A 24,583-nucleotide genomic window follows, 5' to 3' on the forward strand; every position below is an offset into this window, starting at 1 on the left:
AATCATGAAAACTATTATCCATATCTGAGTGAAATCTAGGCCTTTGTATTCTGTTTAAGATGCAAGCAACCCAGACAATACATTTAACTATGTGACTGTATGCTTCAATCTCAAAAAAAATATTAAAAATAACCTACGTTTCAATCGTTCTCATTGGTGTGAGTTGGGGGAGTGGGCAGGGGGGGGGGGGTTGATTGGTGTTATCAATTGCATCTTCAATCAAGATTTTTTCACTTAACCAGTCACTGTCATACTAATAATGCATTTAAAGGCCTATTCACAAGAAACTGTGTTGCCAGCATTATTTCACTCTTTCCAGAGGTTGATGCATCGTATGCATTATTTTCATGTGTCTAAATTGTGATTCTTAGATAGATCATTCTTATTCTATACACAAATTGATTGATTTCATTATATTCTTTAAGAAAAAATAAATTTATGAACTTTGAAACAACATGCTCATGTCTTACATTTCTCATATGACAAAGGCTCAATAAATGATTCATACAATTGTATTTTTATTTTTAACAGTTATTCAGCATTTTATTCTTTGTACATCTGTTATAAACAGTATTTGGAAACATTAAATTCTGTACAGATAATATTTATGTCATTTGTATGAAAACAGACTAAGACAAAACAAACATAAGAACAATTTTTAACAAAACTTTTGCTTTGTTTGGTCCAGCCAGTGTAAGCCAACATTAAATTTGTCAAGAAGCAATCATAATTCACCCCTCATACCAATTCATCGCTTTAACTTTCTATCCACACATCCAAAATCTCACTGTCCAAACTCTCTTGCTGGTCACAAATTACTTGTGAAACAATTTAAGTTGGTGGCCTACATTTAGATATCCCTCTTCATAAAGCGAGATTCTGGTATTTAGCAAATTTTTAGTAGTTTCATATCTAATGACAAATTCTCTTTATAAAAGAGAGATATGGAGTAAGTAAATAACAGTCAACATTTTTACAAAGTACAATCATACATGACAGTACATATCAACAATTAAAAAAGACTGATCATGATATAAAAATACATATGAAAATTTGAATGATATATATATAAATATCTGTACATGACAAGACACCAAAGTCTCTTTGTTATTCAACAGTATATACACATAAATTGTATAAAAGATAAATGATTTTGAAAGCCTAGTACAGCATTTTTCCGACCATTCGCGTAGCATCAAGACACAAACATATACAACTTTCTACATGACCATGTACATTGTACTTCAAAGGACACAGATAGATTTAGCATAAACAATTTCACATATTGTTTGAGACTGCAACCTACATAAGTAGAAGTACATGAAGGACGTTAAGAAATGCTGCAGTCAAACCTGAATATAAAGACCTTTGTAGGCAAGTGGTCTTTATGGACAGGTTCCCTTAGTACACATTTCTATGAGAAACACTATGCAAGGGAAACATAAAATGTGGTCTTTATAGACAAGTGGTCTTCGTATACAGGTTTTCACGAAAGCAGGTTTCACGTGTTAGAACCACAGATTGGGAAACATGCATGAACCAACCTCTACAGACAATGCCTCAACTGAGCAATACAATTTAATGAGATACATTTTAGGACATATGACATTTCCATAATTCAAAATGTACGAGTATAGCATCCGCAGACCACTATATACTCTAGACCGTGATCTGCATCAGTAGTTGAAATAATTATACCACAAATTCGATCTTCCCACTCAAAGATTTTATATTAGATTTAAAATCATGGTCCTATTAATACAACGTAGCCCATTTTCAACCTCAAACTACAAACGTTTTGAATTGGTGACAATTTCATTGACTGTATTGATTTACATGGATATTTTCTCCAGGAGATGAATATGAATATGACCTCTTGCTGATCAGATCTTCAGAGGTCACAATCTTGGTGATTCTCATTCAATTTGCCTATTCAAATGCAAGTGCAGCAGATGCAAAAGGCTTGATCAGCAGCTATTTCACTGAAAGAAAATTATAGGAACAATCTGCAGCATTGGTCATATAATATGGTACCCTGGTAGAGCATATCTGCAGAGAACCCACAATGTTGAACACCCATACCCTCCCTCCCATCCTGCCAAACTGCCATCTGGACAACAATGCATCTACATGTACATGTAGCATAAATACTACTTAGACAATTTTCCCTCCGATAAGAACCCCCTCGGACAATTTTTCTTATGTAGGATCATTTCACAAAGAGAACGATCAAAACAAAGTACTCATTTTGACGGGCACTTGTCAAGTCGGTAACAATTGCCAAGGCTTGTAGTTGAGGGCCTTGTAGGGGTATGTAGCTACATCTATTAACTGCTGGGTATGGGGTATACAAGAATGTAGATCTATAATACATGGAATATGCTAGGTTATTGTCCGTCGTCAAGTCACAAGAACATTTAAAATTCAGATGGTAAAACAATAATCGTTGGCTCCCTGCAAAATAGACACTGCTGTTATGTATTGCCAATGACTGCAATGCCCTTTTAGTAGCAAGGTGATGATATTCATGTTAACATTATGCTGACAGGACCAGCTTGCTACATCTGTTCTGATCAAGTTTCATTAACCATGAATATTCATATGCGTCCCTGGCCTCTGGACAACAACGGAAAGAGAATATCTCTAATTGGATGACATACAGTTAGTACTGGTAACAGAAATGCCCCTTTTTGAGAGTGAAACTGCGATATATTCTACTTACGCACGAGTCAGATGGATATACATAATACTGGTATTCTATATATCTTGGCTTACATTGAAACAATGTTAATACAAAGTACAGATACATGTGTAATTCAGTAAATCACTCCTCTAGATTATTCTACAAAACCAATGAATGAATAGAGTTGCAAACTTGCAAGACACTGTACAAATAAGAGCTCATTATGCGTGTCACAAACACAGAATAAATATGCACAGCTATGTCAAACCTTTAGAACTCTGGTAAGAGATGAATACAAATGCATACACCTTCTGTTCTGTACAATTACCAACAAATCAATTGATATAATGCACTTTCTGACTTGAATACTGTTATGAAAGAGTGTCGCAAAGGAGCAAGTTCGCAATGGTAATGCACCCTCCAAATACACTCTTGATTGAAATACATTCAGCATATTTTTGAGACTCGATTGTCAGGAAATTTTTAATTAGATTTCACTTGATCTGATTTTTTGTGTTCATTCTCGAACATGTCATTTTTTAACTTTTTTTACACTCATCTGAACATGTCTGATGAGATAATCAAATTGTTTCAATTTAGCTAATTCTACCAAATTATTACAACAGGATAAATCTTCCAATTTTTCAACCAATTTCCATATTTTCTGTTGCGAGCCAGAGGGATGTGAACTCATATACTTTAACACAAAGTTTACACCTTGCTGGCCTTGGAACAGAAAATTGACTATTTGTAATTATCAATTATACGTGCAAAATTAGCTTCTTTGCAATTGTAATGCCAAGCATCTTATCAGTCTTCTCTTACAAGCTACACAAAATGCGACATTTGTCATGAAAAGCAGGAAAGACGGAACATAATATGAGAATGTTGTTGAATAGCAGCACATATACAGACAAACGTCCGATTTGCATGGAATTCATGAAGCAGAAGCTATTTTAAGGCAGCTTTTATCAGATTGAACTCAAATTGTGACAGATAGAAATGAATGAATTGGAATGGAAAAAGCAAATTTAAATGAAAGCTATACAACGAAAAAATCATTCTGATGAACAAAAGGAAAAAGAAGCATTACAAAGCATTATGATGCACTGAATGCCGTGATCTAATTCTAATATTGCAGAAGATAGTTTTGAAGGAAAAAAATATTATCGTCATTTCTCACCATCTCTTTCTCTCACTCTCAAACTCTACCATACTGTGAAACACAAACAAAGAATGAACTTCCTGGTTGTTTTGAATGTGGTATATTAAGTTTGCAATTATAAAAGCCTTTATCAATATATGCATATATTATGAATAGCTAGAATTTAATTCCAGTGAATACCAAAGGAATTTCAGCTTGATATGCAACATAGCATTTGCATGAGATTTGATATGATCTCATCAATTCTGGTTGATATCTTGTTCATATGAATACATGTAGCAATGACCAGTCATCATGTACATTCTGTGATGCTCCCATATAAGTTTGTTACAACACCAACATCGTTTCTTCACCTGGAACAATATTTCGTTGCTCCAAAGATTTTCCAGACGGATTTCAGAGCATGGCTCTTGGATAGTAGCAGAGCCGAGTTGGAGTGAGTTGAGCGGATCAAGTGGAGGACATACTGTGATTCACCATGAGAAATGCCATCCTGACCTATCTCCTGTCGGCCAAGTTGACCGAAGATCAGCGCAAGTACTGTCTGTCTTGCATCTCATTTATCTGCTTCTGTTGCAGGGTTGAGATGAGGCTGATGTATCTCTGCTTCTGTGTGGAGTCAGGATGTCGCCAATAGCAGCTGGCTTGAACTGAAAGATCTATTGGGGACCTGGGGGACGTTTCACAGAACTTGTCATCAGTGACAAATGACAGTTGTTGTTATAAGCTACTGAAATCCTTGCTTCTGATTGGTTATCAGCAGATTTGTCACTGATTTTTGGAATTTGTCATTGAAAAAAGGCTTTGTGAAACGGGTCCCCGACTTTCAACAGCAAATCTAAGGGCACACCATCTGACTAAGGACCAGCACAAGTGCTGTCTGCCTTGCAGGCTGTACTGGTGTATCTTGGACTCTGTGCGGAGTCGGATGAGGCTGCTATTAGCTGTCTTGTGGTGAAGGATCCTAGAAGGAGGTGCTGGCTACCGACATCACATTTGAAGGTAGACTCTCTGACCCAAGGACCGGCACAAGCGTTACCTGTCACACAGGTAGCATCTCAGTTCCTTTGCAGTTAGGACAAGGCTGGTAACAGCTGCCTTGCGAGATATTTTTAGATCCTTAGAAGATCTTCCTTTCTCAGCAGGCTCACAGTTCTGATGTTAGGACCTCCTTCCTTTATTAGGGAAGAACAGAGATGAAGAGAGAGAGAGAGAGTGAGTGAGTATTAATATTTTGCACACACACACACACACATACACATCTTAAAGATTACTTGTGCTCCACCCTAACGGCTAATGATGTTTGAAGCCATCTTTGCCTTGAAATTGTTTCCATTTAGTAAACAAAATAATGATGAAAAAAAATGTAGTTGTCATCACTGATCTATCAAACCACAAAGAAGCAACATAAGAACAAGAACCCCTAGTTTCACTGCCATAGGCTAGACATGGTCATATACTCGTGATAGGATTGAAAAGATACTTACTCTGTAGACATGGTTGTGGTGCCATTGCCTAACATAAGATCTGCTTGAGGTATTGATGTGGTCTCAGCCGGTAGCCTTTGTTCTGCTGCGTCTCTTAGATGCTGCTTCCGCAGTGCCTCCTGCTCTGCACTGTCCAGAAGTTTCTTGAGGATGTCGCTGTCAGGCTTGCGGGATTGAGACCTCTGATTACCTGCACAATCAATGATGACAAAAAAAAGGGGGGATGAGTGGCAAAAGTTGTGTTTGAGAAGGTGAATAGATGAACAAATATCTGATGAGACACTATTGAACTTCAAAATGGGATGCCTCAATGTCAGTTCAATGTTATGAATGACAATAAAAATAACATGCCACATATACTATTTCTCATAATTAAAATGCATTTTGTTCATAATTATGTTTTCAAAATCTTGTTTTTTAATTGGCATATAAAAAACATAAGAGAAAAGGAGGTAAATTTCTCTCAGCTTCAAACTTTCCAAAAACTTTTTAGGATAGATCTATAAAATATTAGAACCTTTAAACACAAAGTTGATAGGAAATAAAACCAACCTTTCAGCTGAACTTCTTCCATCTGTCTCTTGATCTCTCTATACCTCAGGAGATCATCTTTGAGTTGCGCCTCCTGTGTCTCGAGTGCTTTTATCTCCATCCTCGTAGCCTTGGTCGATGACCGCGACTCAGATGACCTCCGGCTGCTGCCCTGACTTTGCACCTAACAAGTTCAAAGTAACATAATGTGTTGGTCAGAGAAAGGGTCATTTCTTCTTTTTTTTTGGCAGGGGGGGGGGGGCATTAATATGCTTTAATACCACATTGATAATGTAAGACAAGAACATTTCAAATTCATTGAATGGTCCAGATTTGCAAAAGTTTCAAGTTACATAATAACTGAATTCTAACAATGTTTATTAGCCATTTGCAAGTGTTGAGATCGATAACGTGTATGTTGTTTCAAAATGTTGAGGTTTAAGTATTGCTGTTTACTTTGCGAGTGTCAGATCAGCTTAATTTCAGCAATGCTAGTGCAGCTTAAGTACATTTAGACATGTAATAGGCATGGTACATGTATCTTGCATGCTGTGGCATATTTATGGATAAAATGAAATACATTCTTACCTTTTTAAATCTTAAACTTTTACGCTCCAGTGAATTCCTCTTGAATGGACCCATTCTTGGAGTCATCATAGCACCATCACTTTCACTGCGATTCAGCTGATAAAACAAATGAAAGAGACCATTATAAAAGGAACTCCACAACAAAATAATACCTTTTGTAATGACATATTAAATCTAAGTTGCTGCAAAACATGAAGGTTTGAAGAAAAATATATCAAAATTAAGGTACATGTAGAATCATAGTTGATTGAAAATGAACAGTTTTGTCAGAAATTAACTGATGAATGTACTAATACAATGTATGTAAGAAAAAAAAAGCATACCTCCGGAGATAAAAATAGTGTCTTTGTAACAACAATATTACAGGTATTTGCTATTTCAATTATAGTTTATCATTATATTGAATGTATGAACACCTCATCTGAAGCACATAAACAAAAAAAGAAATATGAAAGGGAAGAAAAAAAATTACCTTCGGCATTGTAGGTCTTGCCATCCCAGTTGAAGATCCGCCTCCAAAGGTTTTGGACCTGGTGATACCTGGTCCTGGAACATCACTGAAGTCGTCCAGATCCTTGGACGTCACAGTGTCCAGGTACCCGTTGGTCATCTGCGAGATGGAGTCTTCGGTAGCACCGGGGTCTCCGCCTCCTCTCCCACCACCGGCCTCCATGGGTGAGGGGTGGATGGAGGAGGTGGTGGTGGGGGGCGGTAGGTACCCTGTCACCGAGGTGGAGTGGGGTGGAGCATGGTGGTAGGGTATAGGTGATGAGTGAGGGAGGGGTGCATTGTCCGTCGGTACCGGAGGCACTTGGCTAGCAGGTGGTGGGTGACGGTAGGTGAAGAGGGAACTGTCCAGAGACGTTGAACGTAACCTGCATGACAATGTCACAGAAATAAATGAATGACTGTCAAGCTTCTGCATCCCCTTCCTATGAGCATTACATTTTTTTTGTAATGACACATAAAACATTTCTTAATGCTAAAACCTCTCCCATGTACTGTTTCACTAGTTCAAATGAACAGAATAATATGTAAGTATGGCCCACCTGCACAATGTTTTCAATCAAAGATTAAAAACAGTGCTTCTGACATATGCCCCTTTTCCTTTATTTGTACATAGAAATGAATGCTTGAAGGCAAATGCTTGCCATATAAGGATTTAATTTTTAATTGCTTCAATACAAGTCCCACATTCCTGAGCTTATTGAATTGCCTATTCAAGCTATCATGACCCCTAAAGTACAAAGTACAGAGATAGCAAAGGCGAAATGGTTAAACACAATAAAGGCATATTTGGATGACAAAGAATACACAGACAACGATATATCAAACATTTGTAGATAACAGTATGCACATACCTTGATTCAATGGGAAGCGCTGTATCAAATATGTCTGACATATGACTAGGAGTCTGCAAATAAATGAAAAAAGAAAAGGACATTATATACATGTAAAAAATCAATTTCATTGACAGTTGTCACAGACAGTACCAAGGAATGTACATGTACAAACAAATGTAGTCATACGTGTAGAAAAATTAAAAAATACATCCATGAACACGCTTATCTTATACATGTAATATCAGTTTTCAAAAAATCAACAGATTGCGTGCCAAGATAGGAAAAGGTGAACTAAATTTTTGTGGCAAGCAAACATTCATCATCTTAGATCATATATTCTAAACAAAAACTTAATGACATTTCTCTTTGACCAAGTTTCTGGAACAAGATACCGCTGTTTGCCTATCAGGACTGATTCTCCAGCAGTCAATTATTAGGAATTGAAACCTGATTGGATGATATCAGCCAGTTGAAACAAGAATGCATTCAACAAGTTTTTCCAATACAGCAAATCAGGAGTGCTTCTCGTGCAATCACTTCTAATTTGCTGAGATCATTAAAATGAAAGTGGATAGCATTTGCCAAGTTACTAGCCAATCTGCATCAATCCTACTGCATTCAATTGGAAAAGGCTGAAATCTGATTGGCTAATAACGAAGCTGGGATATCTACCAATGGCTTTAATATTTACCTGACTGGATCTCTCCAGAGTACTGGTGCAGGTGGCTGTTCCCTCGCTGCTTGTATCTACATCATGCTGGGGGTAAGCTGGCTGGGTGAAGTTGAGTAAGGTGTACCATCTAGGAGCTGCAGGGTTCAGCAAGCAGGCATCTAGGAGACTGATCTGAGTCCCAGCCTAGTGAAGGGAAACGTCAAATAGATTGTTATCAACATATTATAAAAATGAAAACTTTGAGACAGATAACAAAAAGTTCAACTCTATCATTTAGGAAGATCGTTACTTGGGTTCTTTCTTAAAAGAAAAAAACGGTTAAGCAACCACTTGTCTATAAGACAATTGTTCTGCTGAAATAGTGTTTCCCACTGAAACTTCAATCAAGAGAAGTGCTTGCAAAGACCATCTGACTATAAATAATTGTTTCATTTCCTAAGCCCAGGGTTTATATTCATAAAGCTGTTTGACTGTAGAAGCAAGTAAAGAAACAGGATATAATTCTGCCAATAAGTAATCAACAAATATAATTATTTCATTCTATACAAATGAAGATCTTGCTTTGTCCATTTGGAATGACATTTGTGGCATTTGTGATTTATTTGAAAATGACACTCACCAGACAATCTTCCAGCCCATCTGGATTACAGAAGCAGATGTATATCTGTAAGGTGAGGGCATGAAGCTCGGTATCCTTGATAGGAACGGTGACCTTGTGACCCAGGGAGATGGTGATAGCACCCATGTGCTGTAGGGGCGGGGTCTGGAAGCTCAGGTTGGAGTTGGGAGGGCAGGGCTGGATGTTACCCTTGATGAAACTGGGTGAGAAAAAAGAAGAGAGATGGAATAAATCATCCTAGATAGAGTAAAGTCCTTTTGGAAAATATTATCAAAGCATGGCTTGTTGTTACCCTTGATGAAACTAGGAAAAATTGCTTAAAACATCCCCCCCCCCCACATGACGCCAGCATTCAACAAGCAGAAAATAAAGATGCACTCTAAAAAACAACAACATATGTTTCACTTACAACTGAGTGTTCTGAGATGGTAGTAGCTCCCTGAAGTTCTTGAGGTTATCCAGCGTGATCACTATGAAGCCGTCCTGGGGGTCGTACTGACAGCCAAGCAGGATCTGGGTCATGTCAAAGTTCGCAGGGTCGTAAACTTCCTCCACACCTGCCTCACCAGGCCTGCAGAGAGAGACAAAGAGAGAGAGAAATTGTGAAGGGGTTAAACAAATTTAGTTTCATGATTGTGAGTTAAATGTTGGAATAATACAGATGCTTGTTAATCACATTACAAATATTAGAGTAAGATACAGCATGTGAAATATACAATGTGTACTAAAGAAAAGCTACAAGGATCATCATAAAAGTTTGTACTTGAAAAATATTGTTTTGAAATCTACAGAATTGATGTTGAAGCAAAGCTTTTACTCTGGAAATAGTACAGAGTACACCAAATAAAAAATGTCCGTACTGACTGAGTCATTTTCTCTGCATTATTAGTTCTGACCCTAAACATTCCCCTTCAATGCAGAAATCATGATATCATACCATGATGATGTTTTGTTCTGTTATGTTTTCTCCTATAATGAGGAAACCTACATAAAATTACTCAAAGAAAAGATCGTTCCAGACTTTCCCATCCAGTGATGTACCTTCAAACATGCAAATTGACACAACATTTAAGCACTAAACTGAGCTTAATGTAATATTCAGTACAGCTAAACTTCTAAAAAACGACAAGATAGGCTCTGCGTCCGTACCTTTTAGCCGATGCCTCATAGACCCCACTGTCTCCAGCCATGGACTCATCAGACACCGCTGCTGATACGCTTCGTGGAGCCGCTACGGACTGACCAGGTAATAAATCTACTCCTGGTGGATAAAAACATATGGGAAATTGGTTGCAATTACTCAAGAACAGGTAATACAAACGATTTAATTGTATAACTAAAATTATACTAGTCAAAAATAGCATTAAAAAACTGCACATTTTTTTGAAATGCAATTTTCAACTCTGAATATATTTTTCATCTATCTTTTGTTTCAAATCCAAATGTTTTTGTCTATTTTGTTACATACGAGAAGATCTAAACAATTCCAGGGTTCTGGGAAATGCCACAAAATAAAGAGAAGATAGCAACATTTTTTTTTTTGCATGTGAAAAATGTCTTTATCTTTGCTCACCTTCACTTATAGGGCTTAGCTGCGCATTGAGATAACCTTCCTGACTACTGTACTCTGAGGTGGCATGCTTGAGATCGAGTCCTGGTCTCGCTATGCTGTACCCTCCCAGTAAACCTTGACCTCCGACCCCCAACGAGGGATCCTGCATGCTCAGCTGCAATTGTGAGAGGTAGGCTGCCAGTTGTTCCCCGTCCAAGTCAGGTGGGGGTTTAATAATATCAGTCCTATTGCTATGTCTTTGCATGTTCGTGAGGTGATGATGGTACGTCGGAGGTCGGCCTTCGTACTGGAGAGGGGCGTTACTACCAGGGTGGGGTCCGTCACTTCCTGACACAGGGGCGCCAAGTTTGTTCCCTGTTCCTCCGCCCGGTGATGCGGGGGGCGAGTTGGAGGAGAGAGATGATCTAGGTGATAGTGAAGGCACAAAGGGTTCCCCTTGTCGGGCTGCCGGGTGTGGCTGAGGATGTTGCTGGTGTTGTTGTTGTTGGTGTTGCTGTTGCATTTGTTGTTGAGGAGGGTGTTGCTGGTGGTTGTAGTAATGATGAGGGCGTGGTGAGGTTTGGTGATGGTGAGTGGTGTTAGATAGACTCTGGTAATCTAGGCCTTCAATACCACCTTGTAACAATGCATCAACCTGCAATATAAAAGCAAGACAAACCAATCATAAATACACATGTAGATAAACATGTACATCAATTCCAATTGCAAACAAATGTGTTGATTTAAGACAACCAACTTTCTTTGAAAGCAAGTATAAATACCCTTACAATTTCAATTTGAAAGCATGCAAGCAAACCTACCTTCTGTTGAATGATGTCATTCATATCTGGGATACTGTTGAGTTCGGAATTACTAAGGGCACTGTTCAGAGAGCCTTTGCTGGAGGCTAATGATCCTCTGCTTGAAGGACCCAGCGATCCTCTGCTAGAGCTTGACGAGAGGGTACCCATTGACAAGCTGTAAAGGAAATATTGAAAAAGTATTAACTGGACTGCATATAATTCACAAGAAAGTCATGACCGTGAAGACCACATTTTTGTTTCCCTTGTATGGTGACCTTTACGTAGTGTCGTTTGTTCTTCTAACGAGAGAAAGTTGGTTAATCAGGTTTTTAGGTTCAGAAGTGACTACAAATGCCAGTCAAAGACCAGAGTTTACTTGGGCAGTGAGGGCAAGACTACAGTGCCAAAGGATTTTTGATTGGGAGTTTGTTGCCTCACAGGGTTTTGCGTAATATCTGCTCCATTTTGGCTGCCTAAATTCATGCAGTATTAAACGAAGGTTTCATAAATAAGACCTTTATTAACTCTTTACATGCCACACAAATAATGTCCCTGTGTCACAATGTATTTATCATAGGATAGATATACGGAAGGCTTCTAGAACAGGTGACTGTTTTCAATGTAAGATTAATCTATACCTGTTTTAAAAGGATCGTCATAGAGCTAATCAAGACTGAAAATTGGTAATTTTGAAAAGCCATTGCATTGTACAAAGCAATCCGTCTATTGGTGCCCATTCTTTCGTGCAAAATGTGCAGAGGGGCGAAGAAAAGCAACAAAAGTATTAACAGGACTCTCTTAATTTAATGGTGTCATCATTTACCTTCTGTTAGGGTCTTGGTTGAACTGTCTCAGCTGCTGTGCATTGATAGATTGTTTGTATTGTGACAGGTCGTACTGGGATGAACTCGTCAACTGGGGATGCGACGACGATGTCGGCAGGCTGGAGGTCGACGACATCCGATGCCCGAGCCTTGACATGGACTACAGAGTATAGGGATAAAGAGAGTGTGTGTGTGTGAGAGAGAGAGAGAGAGAGGGAAATGTTATTAGAAATGACCAGTTCATTCTGACTGATAGCTACATGTACTTGAAAACTATATACCGAGTATATGAAAAAACCATCTCAAATCTCAAATTAGATCTACAATCTCAACAGCCAATTTAAACCTTTTAGTAAGTATCACAAATCAACTTGCCACATTTCTATTATTTTTCTTGATTAATAGCAAGATATCAAAATACATATGTATTACGATCTCTTTCTTTATGGAAAATTATATTACTATGACTTCTAACCCTAGTTTTGAGCTCTGGTAGTCATTTAAGTACATAGAGCTTTTCACAGACTAAATCCTACCCAGTACTTATAAACCTGGGTTGAAGAAAACGAACTGTAGATGAAATGATTTGTCTAAATACATAAAGTTAGAAGCATGATCTTACCATGAGCAATTCCTGATCACTGATAGCAGGCTTAATGTTGAGCATACGTGGTTGTATTTGTACACTGGGATCAGATCTAAGAGAAAGAAAACAGAGAAACATTTGTTTTGTTAATTAAAAGGACATTCTCTCTTGTTTCACTTTAATTTGTGTTATCTCAACTTTAAAAAATAAATAAAATGTCTATATTCCCTATAGAAAATTTCAATCATTCATGCACCTTAAATATAAGGATTGAAAATATGTTTCTATACAACCCCTATACGAAACAAATCTATTCCAGCATCAATAGCTAAGAAAATAAAAGTGTATTAATTTCTGTACAGAGCACATTGGAAAAGACCTAACACAAAACCCCAGTGTTACCTATTTGTGTTTCACTGATGACAACTTTAAAAATTCATAACTTTTTGTTTAAAATCAGATTTTTCTAGAACTTTCACTAATTTGTTTCTTCCATTTTTCTGCTTCTATTTAACCCAAATTAATATGAGGGTTGGACTTCACCTTTAATGATAAATGAGAAGTTTGGAAAATGAAAATTTTTTGTTATTAAAAATATTTGTTGGTATTAAAAATATTTTAATATGACATGATTATATCAAAGGAAAAGTAGAGAGCAAAATAGAGCGAGAGAGATATATATATTTAGAGAGAGAGAGAGGGGGGGGGGGGGGGGGAGAGAGGGAGAGAGATAGAGAGAGAGGGGGAGAGACAGACAGAGTCTGAGACACTTAGAAACCTACCATACCGTATAGAATCTCAGTACTACAGTCTACCTACCAATTGTACCATTCTCAAAGTCACAAAAAGCCCTCTATTGATCAAACATATTACCAATTGACTTTGGTCTCTCACCCACTTGACTCCTACTTGAGTACCCCCTCAACAATCATACGAGGGTTATAATCAATGGGAAGGTATGGCAATCAATTCAGGCTCCATTGTGACAATGAGTGCTCAGGAGTGCAAAAAGGCACACTCATGGAGAAAATATTCCTGGCTTCACAATGCCAAAATGCCATAGATTGGGCCAAAGCAATATCTCTATTGCGAACTATGCCGTATGAAACAGCACATGTAGGTGTGTATAGATGCATATAAACAGAGGTGTGTTGCATTTTAATGTAATAAAAGAAGTTCTTACAGCCTTTATATGTGAGTTAGGACTGTATTGCACTGATCCCCTTAATTTAGAATGACATGTTACGTGGTAGATATAAATGTACATGCATGAATCTCAGAGGAGAGTTTACTTTCAATTGAAATGGTACTTACAGCCTTCCGCCTCTGTCTTGGCTGAAGATCTGGGCCTGGACCTGAAACAGCTCATTCTTGATTTGGGCTACCCTAGCCTTGGCATGGGCCACCTGGGCCTTTAAGAGATCTGGGTCATACTTGGTGCTTCCACTGGAACTGTTGGAATTCACTGAGTAATGAAATTAATTCAAAAAAATTAATGATTTTCATGTATTTAAAAACTGATGAAAGATAGTAGCAGAACGTAAATCAATAGAACAACTTTAAAAACAATGAGAGGAATATAAATGGTGAATAAGGGTGAAGAAAAGTATCAAGAGAGAGAGAGAGAGAGAGAGAGAGAGAGAAAGGGAGAGAGAGAGGGGAAGGGGAGGGAGATCAATTGTAATGTGGTAGATTCTGTATCTAGGCTTCATGACCATCAAATGTTGAATCCAAACTAAGGAAAAATGTTATTTACAGTCAAATTCGTTAGAGCAAGCAAGTCCTGTTACTAAGGACCCCCTTCTATGTTTGCTTTATTTTTTTTCCCTCAATAAAATCTTTATAATTGAAAAAAGAAGAGTTATGGAGATTGCTCTATATAGTCTTTATAAACAGATGTGACTGAACGACACCATTTTGTATACCTACATCAAAGTTTAACAGCGGTTAAGAAATACCAACACCTAAAATGAAGGTAAATCACCTCTTAATGGGGTTATCCTTGCAAATTGCAAATACTGACTATTGTTGGTCTTCTGCCAGCTTTATACTTTCAGGCAAAAAATATTTGAAGAATCTAGCAAAAGATTTGGAAAAACCAGTTAATCTATTCATGTGCCTGATTTCCATGGCTAAATTCCCCACAGAGAATAAGATTTTAGGGGAATAATGGTCTCAAAATTGTAAAATAAATCCCTTTGTTCAATAGTGAGAATGATACTACTTCTGTTGTAATCGCACAAAGACCAGTCAGACGTTGATGACTTTGTCCTTGGAATTAATAAGCTATCAGGGCCTTTAATCTTTCTCCCGACTTTCATCACATCAAATAGCTCAGGGCAATAGCAGTTCCTTCACAAAAGGCAACAAAAGACTTATCTCGCCAAATCTGTGCGTTGGCAAAGAGCGAGAATGGGGAGAATATTCCACTTAATTATCCTTCTGATTTTTGGAGCATGGAATTACTACATATTTCCAAATTGTCCCCACAAATCATCTATTAAAGCTACAAGTTGCTTCAAGGGAACAATAGACTGAGAGGATTGAAAGGGGGATACGCATCGATTTGGAAATTGTCTTTTTTTTTTTAAATGACTGACTTTATAGGGTATTGTTATCTGACTTTCAAGAAATAATTTGCTGAATGTGACCTACTAAAAAAAGGAAAGGAGGGTTTACCACATCAATCAATATATTTTTAAAACATTTTTGCGACTTAAATGAAAATGCCTTACCACAGACATCCAGACACAAATCAATTTTGCAGTTTAGTACATCGCTCATCAGCAATTTAAAAAGAATGTCAAGAAAGAGAAAGATTTGAGAGATAAATACAAAAGTAGCCCATCTAAAGAGCAAAACAGTAATATAATTTGGATAATTACTCATCTGATTTTCTACAGGTATGGTTATAGCGGTCACAAGTTTGAAGGGATAAATGAAATGGAAAGATAGAATTGTAAAATGGAGTAATTTATTATACTTACAGCTTGTATGCGACTGCCAACCACTAAGAGCCTCGTTGGATCTTTGAATCTGAAAGAGAAGAATCACAAGAATAGAAAAGATATGGTGAGGAGTGGTTGCATACAGAGAATGTGCTGCACTCTGGCAGTGTGTAGCTGCATAGAGTCTAGTTGAGTATAAAAAGATTTAATCCGACAGACCCTGTAACTGATAGTGTACATTCACGGTTAACTTGAGGAAGACTTTTAAGTGTACTAAAGAAATTTAATAAATTTCTAAAATACAGCCCAAACTTTTCTGGATCTACCCATTTTAGCATAAATTTGTCCACATCTTTTTTAAATTTCATTTTATTCTGTGTATTTTCATTGTTGTGAACTACTGTATCTTCATAAGCAGCCACCTACATGTAGCGGCACTAACGATAACTAATGAATATTTATTATCGATATGTTATAAAGACAGTCGCTGTTGCAATAAAATCACAGATAGAACAGTTTTCAGACTACTGCACCAGAAGGTGAGACAGTTCCTCATGCCCTTAGATTTAACATCAACCCACCGTGGTCTGCCGAAGCCTGAAGGGCGTTATTCAATGTATGCCCTTCTAGCTTCCACCAAATGATATCATCTCTTTAGATCCAGGAAGGCATCATCTCATATCCTTTGGCCCAAATTCATGAATGAGTTTATTTTAATTCCATGGGGTAACACTCCATATAGTATGCATGTGTCCTCATGTCCAGTGGCCAATAATATGCTTCTGAAAACATGTGTATCTACGCTCATTTCAATCCATGGTGGGGTGCTTTTGAGACATAATTTAGACCATGGTTTAAACTACATCTCTTTTTGGAATTCATGGCTTGAAGTTGACTGAGTTTAATAATGCCCTTCTGGCTCTGAACAGACACTATCATCAATCACGTAGCCTAGTCCCACTGATCTTCTTCTCCTCTGAAGTGAAAGCCTTGTCGGTGTGGGAGAGGATCTGATGGCAAAATGCTCAGGGGGAAACTTCTCGGTAATTCTCTCACCGGTGGTCTGTACATGACACACTAAACATCAATCCTACTTCTGCCGCTAACTGGGGCAGACAGACAACTACCTTTTGTGGAGTGGGATTACAACCTTTATTATTCTTGTAAAATGGGACAGTGAGTAAACTACGAGATGCAGTTTGTATTGGAGGTTGGTATGGGTGAGGGCCTGTAAGAATTTCTTGTCTAGACCCATTTCTGCCTCCCCCTCCCCTCCTATTTAAAAATGTGGATGTCATACACCTTACCTCTTCCTGGCTAAGATGCAATCCATACTCCTGGATGTCTCCAAGCAAAAATATTGGATGTTGGTCTGGATGGGGCCCTTGAGAACACCCCCTCTAAAAGCATTACTACCCCACTCTCCCCTCCCCCTCCCCCTATTTAACACTGTGGAAGTCATGAACCATACCTCTTCTTGGCTAAGATGCAATCCATGCTCCTGTATGTCTCCTAGCAAGTGTCTTGACTGGAGGTTGGTCTGGGTGAGGCCTCTGGGAGCGTCCTGGCCGGTGGTCTGGCCGGTGGTCTGCAGGTAATCCTTCAGCATGAACTCTTGGTCCTTCCTCCACACCAGCCGAGGATCCTCCACTTGGTTGTTATCTGGAAAGAAGCAAGAATCACAGACAACCAGGATAAAATACAACTGATTTTATTAAGGGCTACTACTCAAAATTGGGCAATGTTAATTTTGATTTATTTACCAACAGCAATACATACATTTCATACAATGATTATATACCAGAAGAGAAACTATTGGTTGGTAAAAGGGGCGAGATAATAACACATGTGCTAGTCGAGCCTAACCCCTTAAACAGCTAAACAAATTATTTGGGTACAAATCAGTTTAGAAAATGTAATGTCTGATAGAATTGGAAATCTAACCTAACTAAACTGGATTGGATATATGAGAATGTAAATTTGTAAATTTGTAAATGACCTCAGAGCAATTTGGGTCAATCTAAACTCTCCATTTACATCCTTTTCTTGTCTTATTGTGCTCAGTACTTACAAACATTTGTACATAAATGTAACGATGAGAAAATAAGGGAGAAATGGAATAGAAGAAGGAAGAAACAAAAGGGAAGAAAGGAGAAATGGAAGAGAAGAAGGGAGAATCAGGATAAATAAGACTGTATTTTCAAAGGATTAAGGTCTGCTACAGTACATGTACTTTGCCATACTGGACTGTCCTTATTGTGTTCAGCGATGGTATCCAAACCCAATTTGACAGATATTGTTCAGGATTTTTATTCTCCATCTACACTGCACTGTGGCTTTGGTCTCAGGGCTACTCCCATTGACCTTCATCTATTCTTGTTACACCAAAGAAAACATTTATTTGTAGGCTCACAATTTTTGTTAAAGAAACACTGTATTGCTCTCTGTGTACAGTACTACAAGAATATACATACACATGTATGATATAATATCTTTAAAGAAGAATTCTGAACAACAAAAAATTGCTACATAGTACATGCTAATTATGAAGTATTATGACTTATTATAAACTGAAATTTGCCTGTTAAGCATTCATGGAATTTGTTGTGCAAGTACCACACCTCGAAAGTCATCAATTTCTAAGGGTTTTATGTTACTTTTGGTAGAGGGGCATCAGAGCCCATATAAGACACATATTTGATAGGAAAATGGGATGGCTACTGAGAGAGTCAGACGGAGAGACAGAGAGGGAGAGATAGAGAGACAGAGAGAGAGAGTCACTGGAGACTTGTTGTACATGTACATGTAACATAAGGACATAATATTAGGACACAAGAGAAAAGTAATTGTAGTTAAAATTAAAGCATAGATGAACATGAAACATGAACATGTCATTACTGATGACATTTTATTTTCTAGCCAGAACATATCACTACAAACAATAATAACTGATTGGCAGTTGGGTAGTACTTTTGCCATTCCATTCACGTTTCTGCCACAATTTCCACTGTCGGCGGGCCGTGTGTCCCAAAATCATGTCATTTTACCTTTTTCAACACTATTCTACAATGTCTTGCTCTGTGCCCAACAGGAGACGACATTACATTTCCAAAGCGAAGTATTCAATTACTGTTTCTGTTTCAGTTGTGACAGGCGGAAAGGTGTAGAAATCCGAGCCTGGAATTTGGCGAGGAATGTGAGGCCTACATGTTTCTAGTGAAGATCCTTGTCAGGGGGGCCTGGAAGAGGTCGCGGGGTCACCGAAAGGAGATCAAAGGTCTAATCTTTTGCCCTGGATACACTGCAAGGGTACACACATTCACATACTTTGCTCTATCTCAGGTTTACAAACTTTAGAGGAAAAAATGTGCATGCAGCTTGGCACAGAGTCAACAAATGGAGAAAGTTTTTGTTTTCTTTAATACAGGAAAAGTAGAATTCGCGATAAAAAGTTATTGCCATTACTCAAGAACGAGTAAACTTCAACGAAAGATAATGTTTCAGGTGCAACATACCGCATTCCTTCATAAACTAAACCTATGCCACCAAATAAATTAAGGCAATTAAATGCCACAAAACTTTAACATTATTACACAAATGTCAGTAAAAATGACACCCTATAGATCTGAAGGGTACCATGCCATTCCTGCACATAGACCTGATTTATGCAGGAACTATATTTTTGAAGATTGATGTTCTAAAAATCTTACAGGCCTGTATATGAGTAGATGGAAATAAAATATTGATGAGAGCCAAATTTGAGATATTTGGGAGGGGGGGGGTGGGCAAAACAAATGAGCCTACAGAATATTTCAACCAGGAACAAAATCTCTAAGATGTATCACTAGGAGGGGGCAACTACAGTCCATGTAGATCTACACAAAAAAAAACAATGGGCACTTGGCTACGCCACGGTGCGGATGCCAATCCTGAGTATTATGTGATCCAACTGCATCGGACCCTTGTAAAGGATTAGACCAATCAGTTTTCAGTCAATAGATACAGACTATAGCTGTCATCAATCACAGAGAAAGACCATACAATCCAAACAGTGGTCCGTCCTGGTATGGCAGGCAGGAACTAGGTCAGGTCATGTGGTTGGGCAGCAGTGGGTATACATGGCATGGCCAGCAAGCCAAGCAGTCACTGGATCATGGTGACAGACGAGCAGATGCCCAAATTTACTCTCAGGAGTCACACAAGTAGGCCTATGCTAGTATCAAACCAGAAACTTTCACGTGCATGAAATGCTCGTAAATTTCGCAAGAGGTTCAGAGTTATCAAAGTTTCATGTCATGACGAAACTGAATCACAACTGACATATAACACTCAATTTTTTGAATTTGAGAAAGATTGTTGCCTGAAAATGGTAATCTGTTACAATTCATGAAAGTTTCATGTCCAGACAGTCCCTTGATTTACAGTTCCTAGTATGATTCTGATATTTCTCTTTCAGATGAGCCTCAGATTAAAGTGTATAGTCCTGTATCTGGCTGATTTAATTTTTCATAATCTCCATCACGGATTCATGGATTTTACCATCTCCGGATTGCAGCAGATGGGGATGGGAGAGATCGCGATCACAAAAGAGAAAAAACACTATCCAAATTCTGGACTAACATGTGTACATGTATACTATGTAGGCGTCCTTAAATATTAACTATTTAAAACTTTTTTAAGGAACAAATCACCCTCATCCCCCATCTATTATAAAGAATCATTGTAGGCCAATTTGTGAAATGAACTCATAATTGTTCAATGTGGTATGAACTGAACTGGGCTAATCTGATTATAAGAGTAAGAATAGGTAACTTTTTTAAGATTAGGTAGATTTTTTAAGAATAGATAGTTCTTTTTAAAGAATAGCAAAAGAAGATATCAAAGAGGACAGGACATAGGAGGGGTGAAGGAGAGGGAGAGAGAAAAGAGGGAACGAGAGGGAGACAAGGATATGAAGGGGAGGGGAGTCGATATCAAAATGGATATTGCATACAAAAATGACAGAAAAAAGAGGGGGAAAAGAAAGAAATCAACACTTTACATATTTTCTAAGAAAATTTAACTAAATAGAACCAGAACACATACATGAAGGCACTTCCTTGCTTCTCCTTAAAACGTCCATGTTCAATGGACTAGAGTTGTTTACTCCGCCAATTAGGTTGAACAACACTCCTAATGAAAACAGCTTAAAACCCAACTTGCTTTCAAGGGCCATTGTGCTGCATTGTCATGACCCAACAATACAGGCTAGCTGGGAAATAACACTTGACCATGCATTCCAACACAAGACCTTTTGACACACAAGGCTCTCCAAACTTGGACTACCTCAGAAAAACATTCCTTGGTGATTACAAGGACGTTGCTCACTTTAAAGGTGAGATCCACAAAATCATCACAAGGTATAGCATATTTTGTGTTAAAGGGATTGGGTAACTTTGTTTCAGATTCTGAAGCAAAATCCTACATTTAGCTCATGCTGCAATGATAATTATAGGTCAGTCAGGAACCCCATGACTTTTACAAGCCGATCCGATTATCAAGATATTTATGATTGGAAATCAAAATTTGAAAATTTGTTTTCCTAATGGTTTTCATAACACTACAGTCTATTGGCAAAAATGAGTATGGTAAAACTGGTCACTCAAAGATTTTTACTTTTTTGAGGCACTTCATGATCATTTTGAAGCGCAATTTTTTTAGAGCTTCAATATTACACCATATCACAGACACTGATAACACGTAGGGCAGTGCATCTTAGATTGAACGTTGTTTAACATTATTTAACAATGCCTTAAAAATAGTAAGGCTCAAAATTTTGAAATTCAGACTCCCACATTTTGAAACAGACCTTGAAAACTGCAAGATGACCATTTGTGAAAAAATGCTCATGTTGAGCCATGTGAAGATAAAATTTACACTTGTGTGTAAAATATACCCTGTAAACAATGGAAATACCTATCCTGTAATTGAATTACATGTACATAAAGGCTTGCATATTTTGTAAACAATGGAAGTAAACATGTGTATTTTGTCTAGTATTTATTTCCGATTGATTTTTGTGTGGTTGAAATAACTTCCCCCTTATGTCATTAAACCACAGAGAGGCATGCATACTATTGGCAATATAAATAAATAGCCGTCAAGGCAAAATATTTGTTTTTCACCTACATTTTCACCTGGTGTTTGATTTGATTGGTAATATTGATAATGTGGATTATATTGAAATAGCATGTGGAATGATGCGACACAATGTCATCATTCTCTGTAAAAATTGCATTGTATTTAGAGAAAACATTGCTGAAGACTCTTTCAAGCAAATTGGACAGTGCCATTTCACTTTTATCATCGTTTTAGAATAAGAAAGCAGGATCACATTTTCCTGTACTATCAGAGAGGCTAGCTCACTTGGGTAAAAAACTGAAATCAAATGTGAAAATAAAGTGGGGTTATAATCAGTGGGGCATTTGGCCCACCAAATAGTAAAGGACTGAACAAACTTCTGCGAGTAAGAAAATGGTAGAAATGTGACCATCCCTTCAATCTACTGCAGATGTTTATCCACTTATAATTTCCTTTCAGTCACTGAGGATGAGAATGGAGCCAGGCTGAATCGTTCCTTTAAACGTTCCTTGGCTGCTTCTGGGAACAAGAGAGCCCACTCAGATGGGATTGGGGTGCACAACAGAATGGAATGTGAGGAACAATAGGCCGCTAGGAAGTGGGAACAACAGGCACAGTCTAACCACACAAATTGCTACATGCTTAACACATTTCAATGGAGGAAGAAACGGAGTTGTGATTTAGCCAGAAAAGAATGATCAGAAATTGCAGGAGTGTCAGTCATCAGGCTGTTTGTTATACAGGCATCTTTGTGGCACGGACTAGTAATGTGCTTGCATGCACGTGCAATCATGAAAGGGCCCAGCCCTACTTATTATAGCGATAATAACACTGCATACTATCATACTGGTGTGGTGTTAGTGCTATGAATACCGGGTAAATGAGTTTTGATCAAACAATTTTTTTTTAAAGGTGTATAGTTGTTTTGTTATTTTATTTCATAGGTGTATGTCATGTTAATGATATGATTGTTCCTGGTGTAAAAATGAGAATCTTACAAGACCATATACAGGTGTAGGTAGGAAGCAATATGGAAGCAATGTGACAAACCGCAAGAGAAAGATTTGTGCAGAATTTGGGGTGAGCAGGAACATGTGAACAACAAATATTTTACGATATATAGTTCAAGGGACAGCCCTCCCTCAAATTGCTCGTATTTACGATCCTTTATGTATACCTGTACTTTACAAAGTCTGAGCACTAGACTAGTAGTAAGCAGGAACACTGTACCCTTATATGTGAATAATCTGTTTTTTTATTTGTTTGTTTTGTGCGGAATGTTAACAATTTGTATGCATCCTTATTTTTCCAAGTTTCTACAACTCTACATGTTTTTTTTCTCTTTGAGTTTTCCACTCGCCTTCTCATTGCCTCCCGCACTGTATCCCTTTCTATGACAAAGTAGGTCTATTCTTTGCTGCACTTTTCAAATATCTTCTAAAAAATTCCAAAAAGACTGCAGGGGGCTACGGTGATATCATATTCATTATACTAAAAATCCAAGCATGAGCAGGTAATCCCCTCCTTAATTGTGTTGTATTCAAAGAGCATTGTAAACTTGTCTATAGATACTAGATAGCTCACATATCTACCTTTGTTCTTCCCCAACTAGCCCCCCACCATGTTATCACCCCCACACAGATCTCTGTTAATTGTGTAAAGACTATTCTTATAGAGCACTCGCACAAGAGAACATTTGTATGAAACTTGTACAAAGCATTCACAAAAAAGAGGATTCACAAAAAAGAGTATTCACAAAAAAGGAGCATTTATACAAAACTTGTACAAAGAGACATTCTATTTTAGCAAAAGGGGCATAGGCATGAAATAAGGATATCTAGGTTAGGTAGAAAGATAAAGAAATTAGTTTTGTGGAGTTCAGTTTACACCATACCATGTTTAGCATCAACTTATGTCATGGACATTGCTGTAGTGTAAGAAATTAGAACTTAAGTATATATAGGGCATGGTTCTGCCCATTAACATGGTTTTTGCTCCATATGTATTTACACAAGCACTTGATTCTTTAGGCTTCATCGTGTTTCCATTAGAAAAAATGCTCAAACCACCGTTTCATGTGAGAATGTTTCTTATGTTATCCATTGAAAGAGAGCGAAAAAGTGCTTATATAAAATATCATACAGTTGTAGCCTATACAATAATTCTCCCTCATCTGAATGGGGGAGAGGAGTAAAGTCAAACACATCTGATTCATTTGTCTTGTCTACACTGTACTTTGAAATATTTGAAATGAGATCTTCATTTTCACTTCAAATGAATGACAGACAGACAGTCGGACAATGCAAAGCAAGCCAACCATTGCAGAGATGTCTTTCTCCCATGACACCAGCCTGTCTGTGTCTAATCAATCATGACACAAAATCAATGCATCAGGATCACATCTAAGAATGAAATACATTGGATCTAAAGGAGGATTAAGTCAAGATGATGCTCCAATTATTGCCTTTGTATTTGTTTGTAATATAGATGAATGCTAGTTTTAGGAGGGGAGTATCGCATCAAATGATCAAATGATAAAATCAATGGGTTTTTAGAGCTACTTGGCTGTATTTCAGGTTTCTAATATTGTTAAAGGTGATTGAACTATCGCAGTCAGCGTGGGGTCTAGTTTACAACACAGAGATATTTTTTGCTATGACA

At 37.7% G+C, this 24,583-nt stretch overlaps 1 protein-coding gene across 1 annotated transcript in view; it reads right to left on the reverse strand.

Moving 5' to 3' along the window:
* Positions 1-515: 515 nt before the first annotated feature.
* The window catches only part of LOC575200 (protein KIBRA), a 38,572-nt gene continuing 14,504 nt past the window's right edge, over positions 516-24,583 (reverse strand). Inside the window, exons 4-20 of the mRNA XM_775617.5 lie at positions 17,274-17,464; positions 15,842-15,890; positions 14,169-14,319; positions 12,891-12,966; positions 12,268-12,428; positions 11,463-11,619; positions 10,663-11,296; positions 10,239-10,350; positions 9,499-9,660; positions 9,090-9,288; positions 8,489-8,653; positions 7,816-7,868; positions 6,927-7,329; positions 6,455-6,550; positions 5,888-6,050; positions 5,336-5,525; positions 516-5,023 (exon numbers count right to left, since the gene is read on the reverse strand). Of these exons, the coding sequence (XP_780710.4) occupies positions 4,996-5,023; positions 5,336-5,525; positions 5,888-6,050; positions 6,455-6,550; positions 6,927-7,329; positions 7,816-7,868; positions 8,489-8,653; positions 9,090-9,288; positions 9,499-9,660; positions 10,239-10,350; positions 10,663-11,296; positions 11,463-11,619; positions 12,268-12,428; positions 12,891-12,966; positions 14,169-14,319; positions 15,842-15,890; positions 17,274-17,464 (2,990 nt within the window). The 3' untranslated portion in view covers positions 516-4,995. The remainder of the gene's footprint in view (positions 5,024-5,335; positions 5,526-5,887; positions 6,051-6,454; positions 6,551-6,926; positions 7,330-7,815; positions 7,869-8,488; positions 8,654-9,089; positions 9,289-9,498; positions 9,661-10,238; positions 10,351-10,662; positions 11,297-11,462; positions 11,620-12,267; positions 12,429-12,890; positions 12,967-14,168; positions 14,320-15,841; positions 15,891-17,273; positions 17,465-24,583) is intronic.

This window comes from Strongylocentrotus purpuratus, unplaced genomic scaffold (assembly GCF_000002235.5).
Source record: "Strongylocentrotus purpuratus isolate Spur 01 unplaced genomic scaffold, Spur_5.0 spur5_scaffold_11, whole genome shotgun sequence".
NCBI classification, from domain to species: Eukaryota; Metazoa; Echinodermata; class Echinoidea; order Camarodonta; family Strongylocentrotidae; genus Strongylocentrotus; species Strongylocentrotus purpuratus.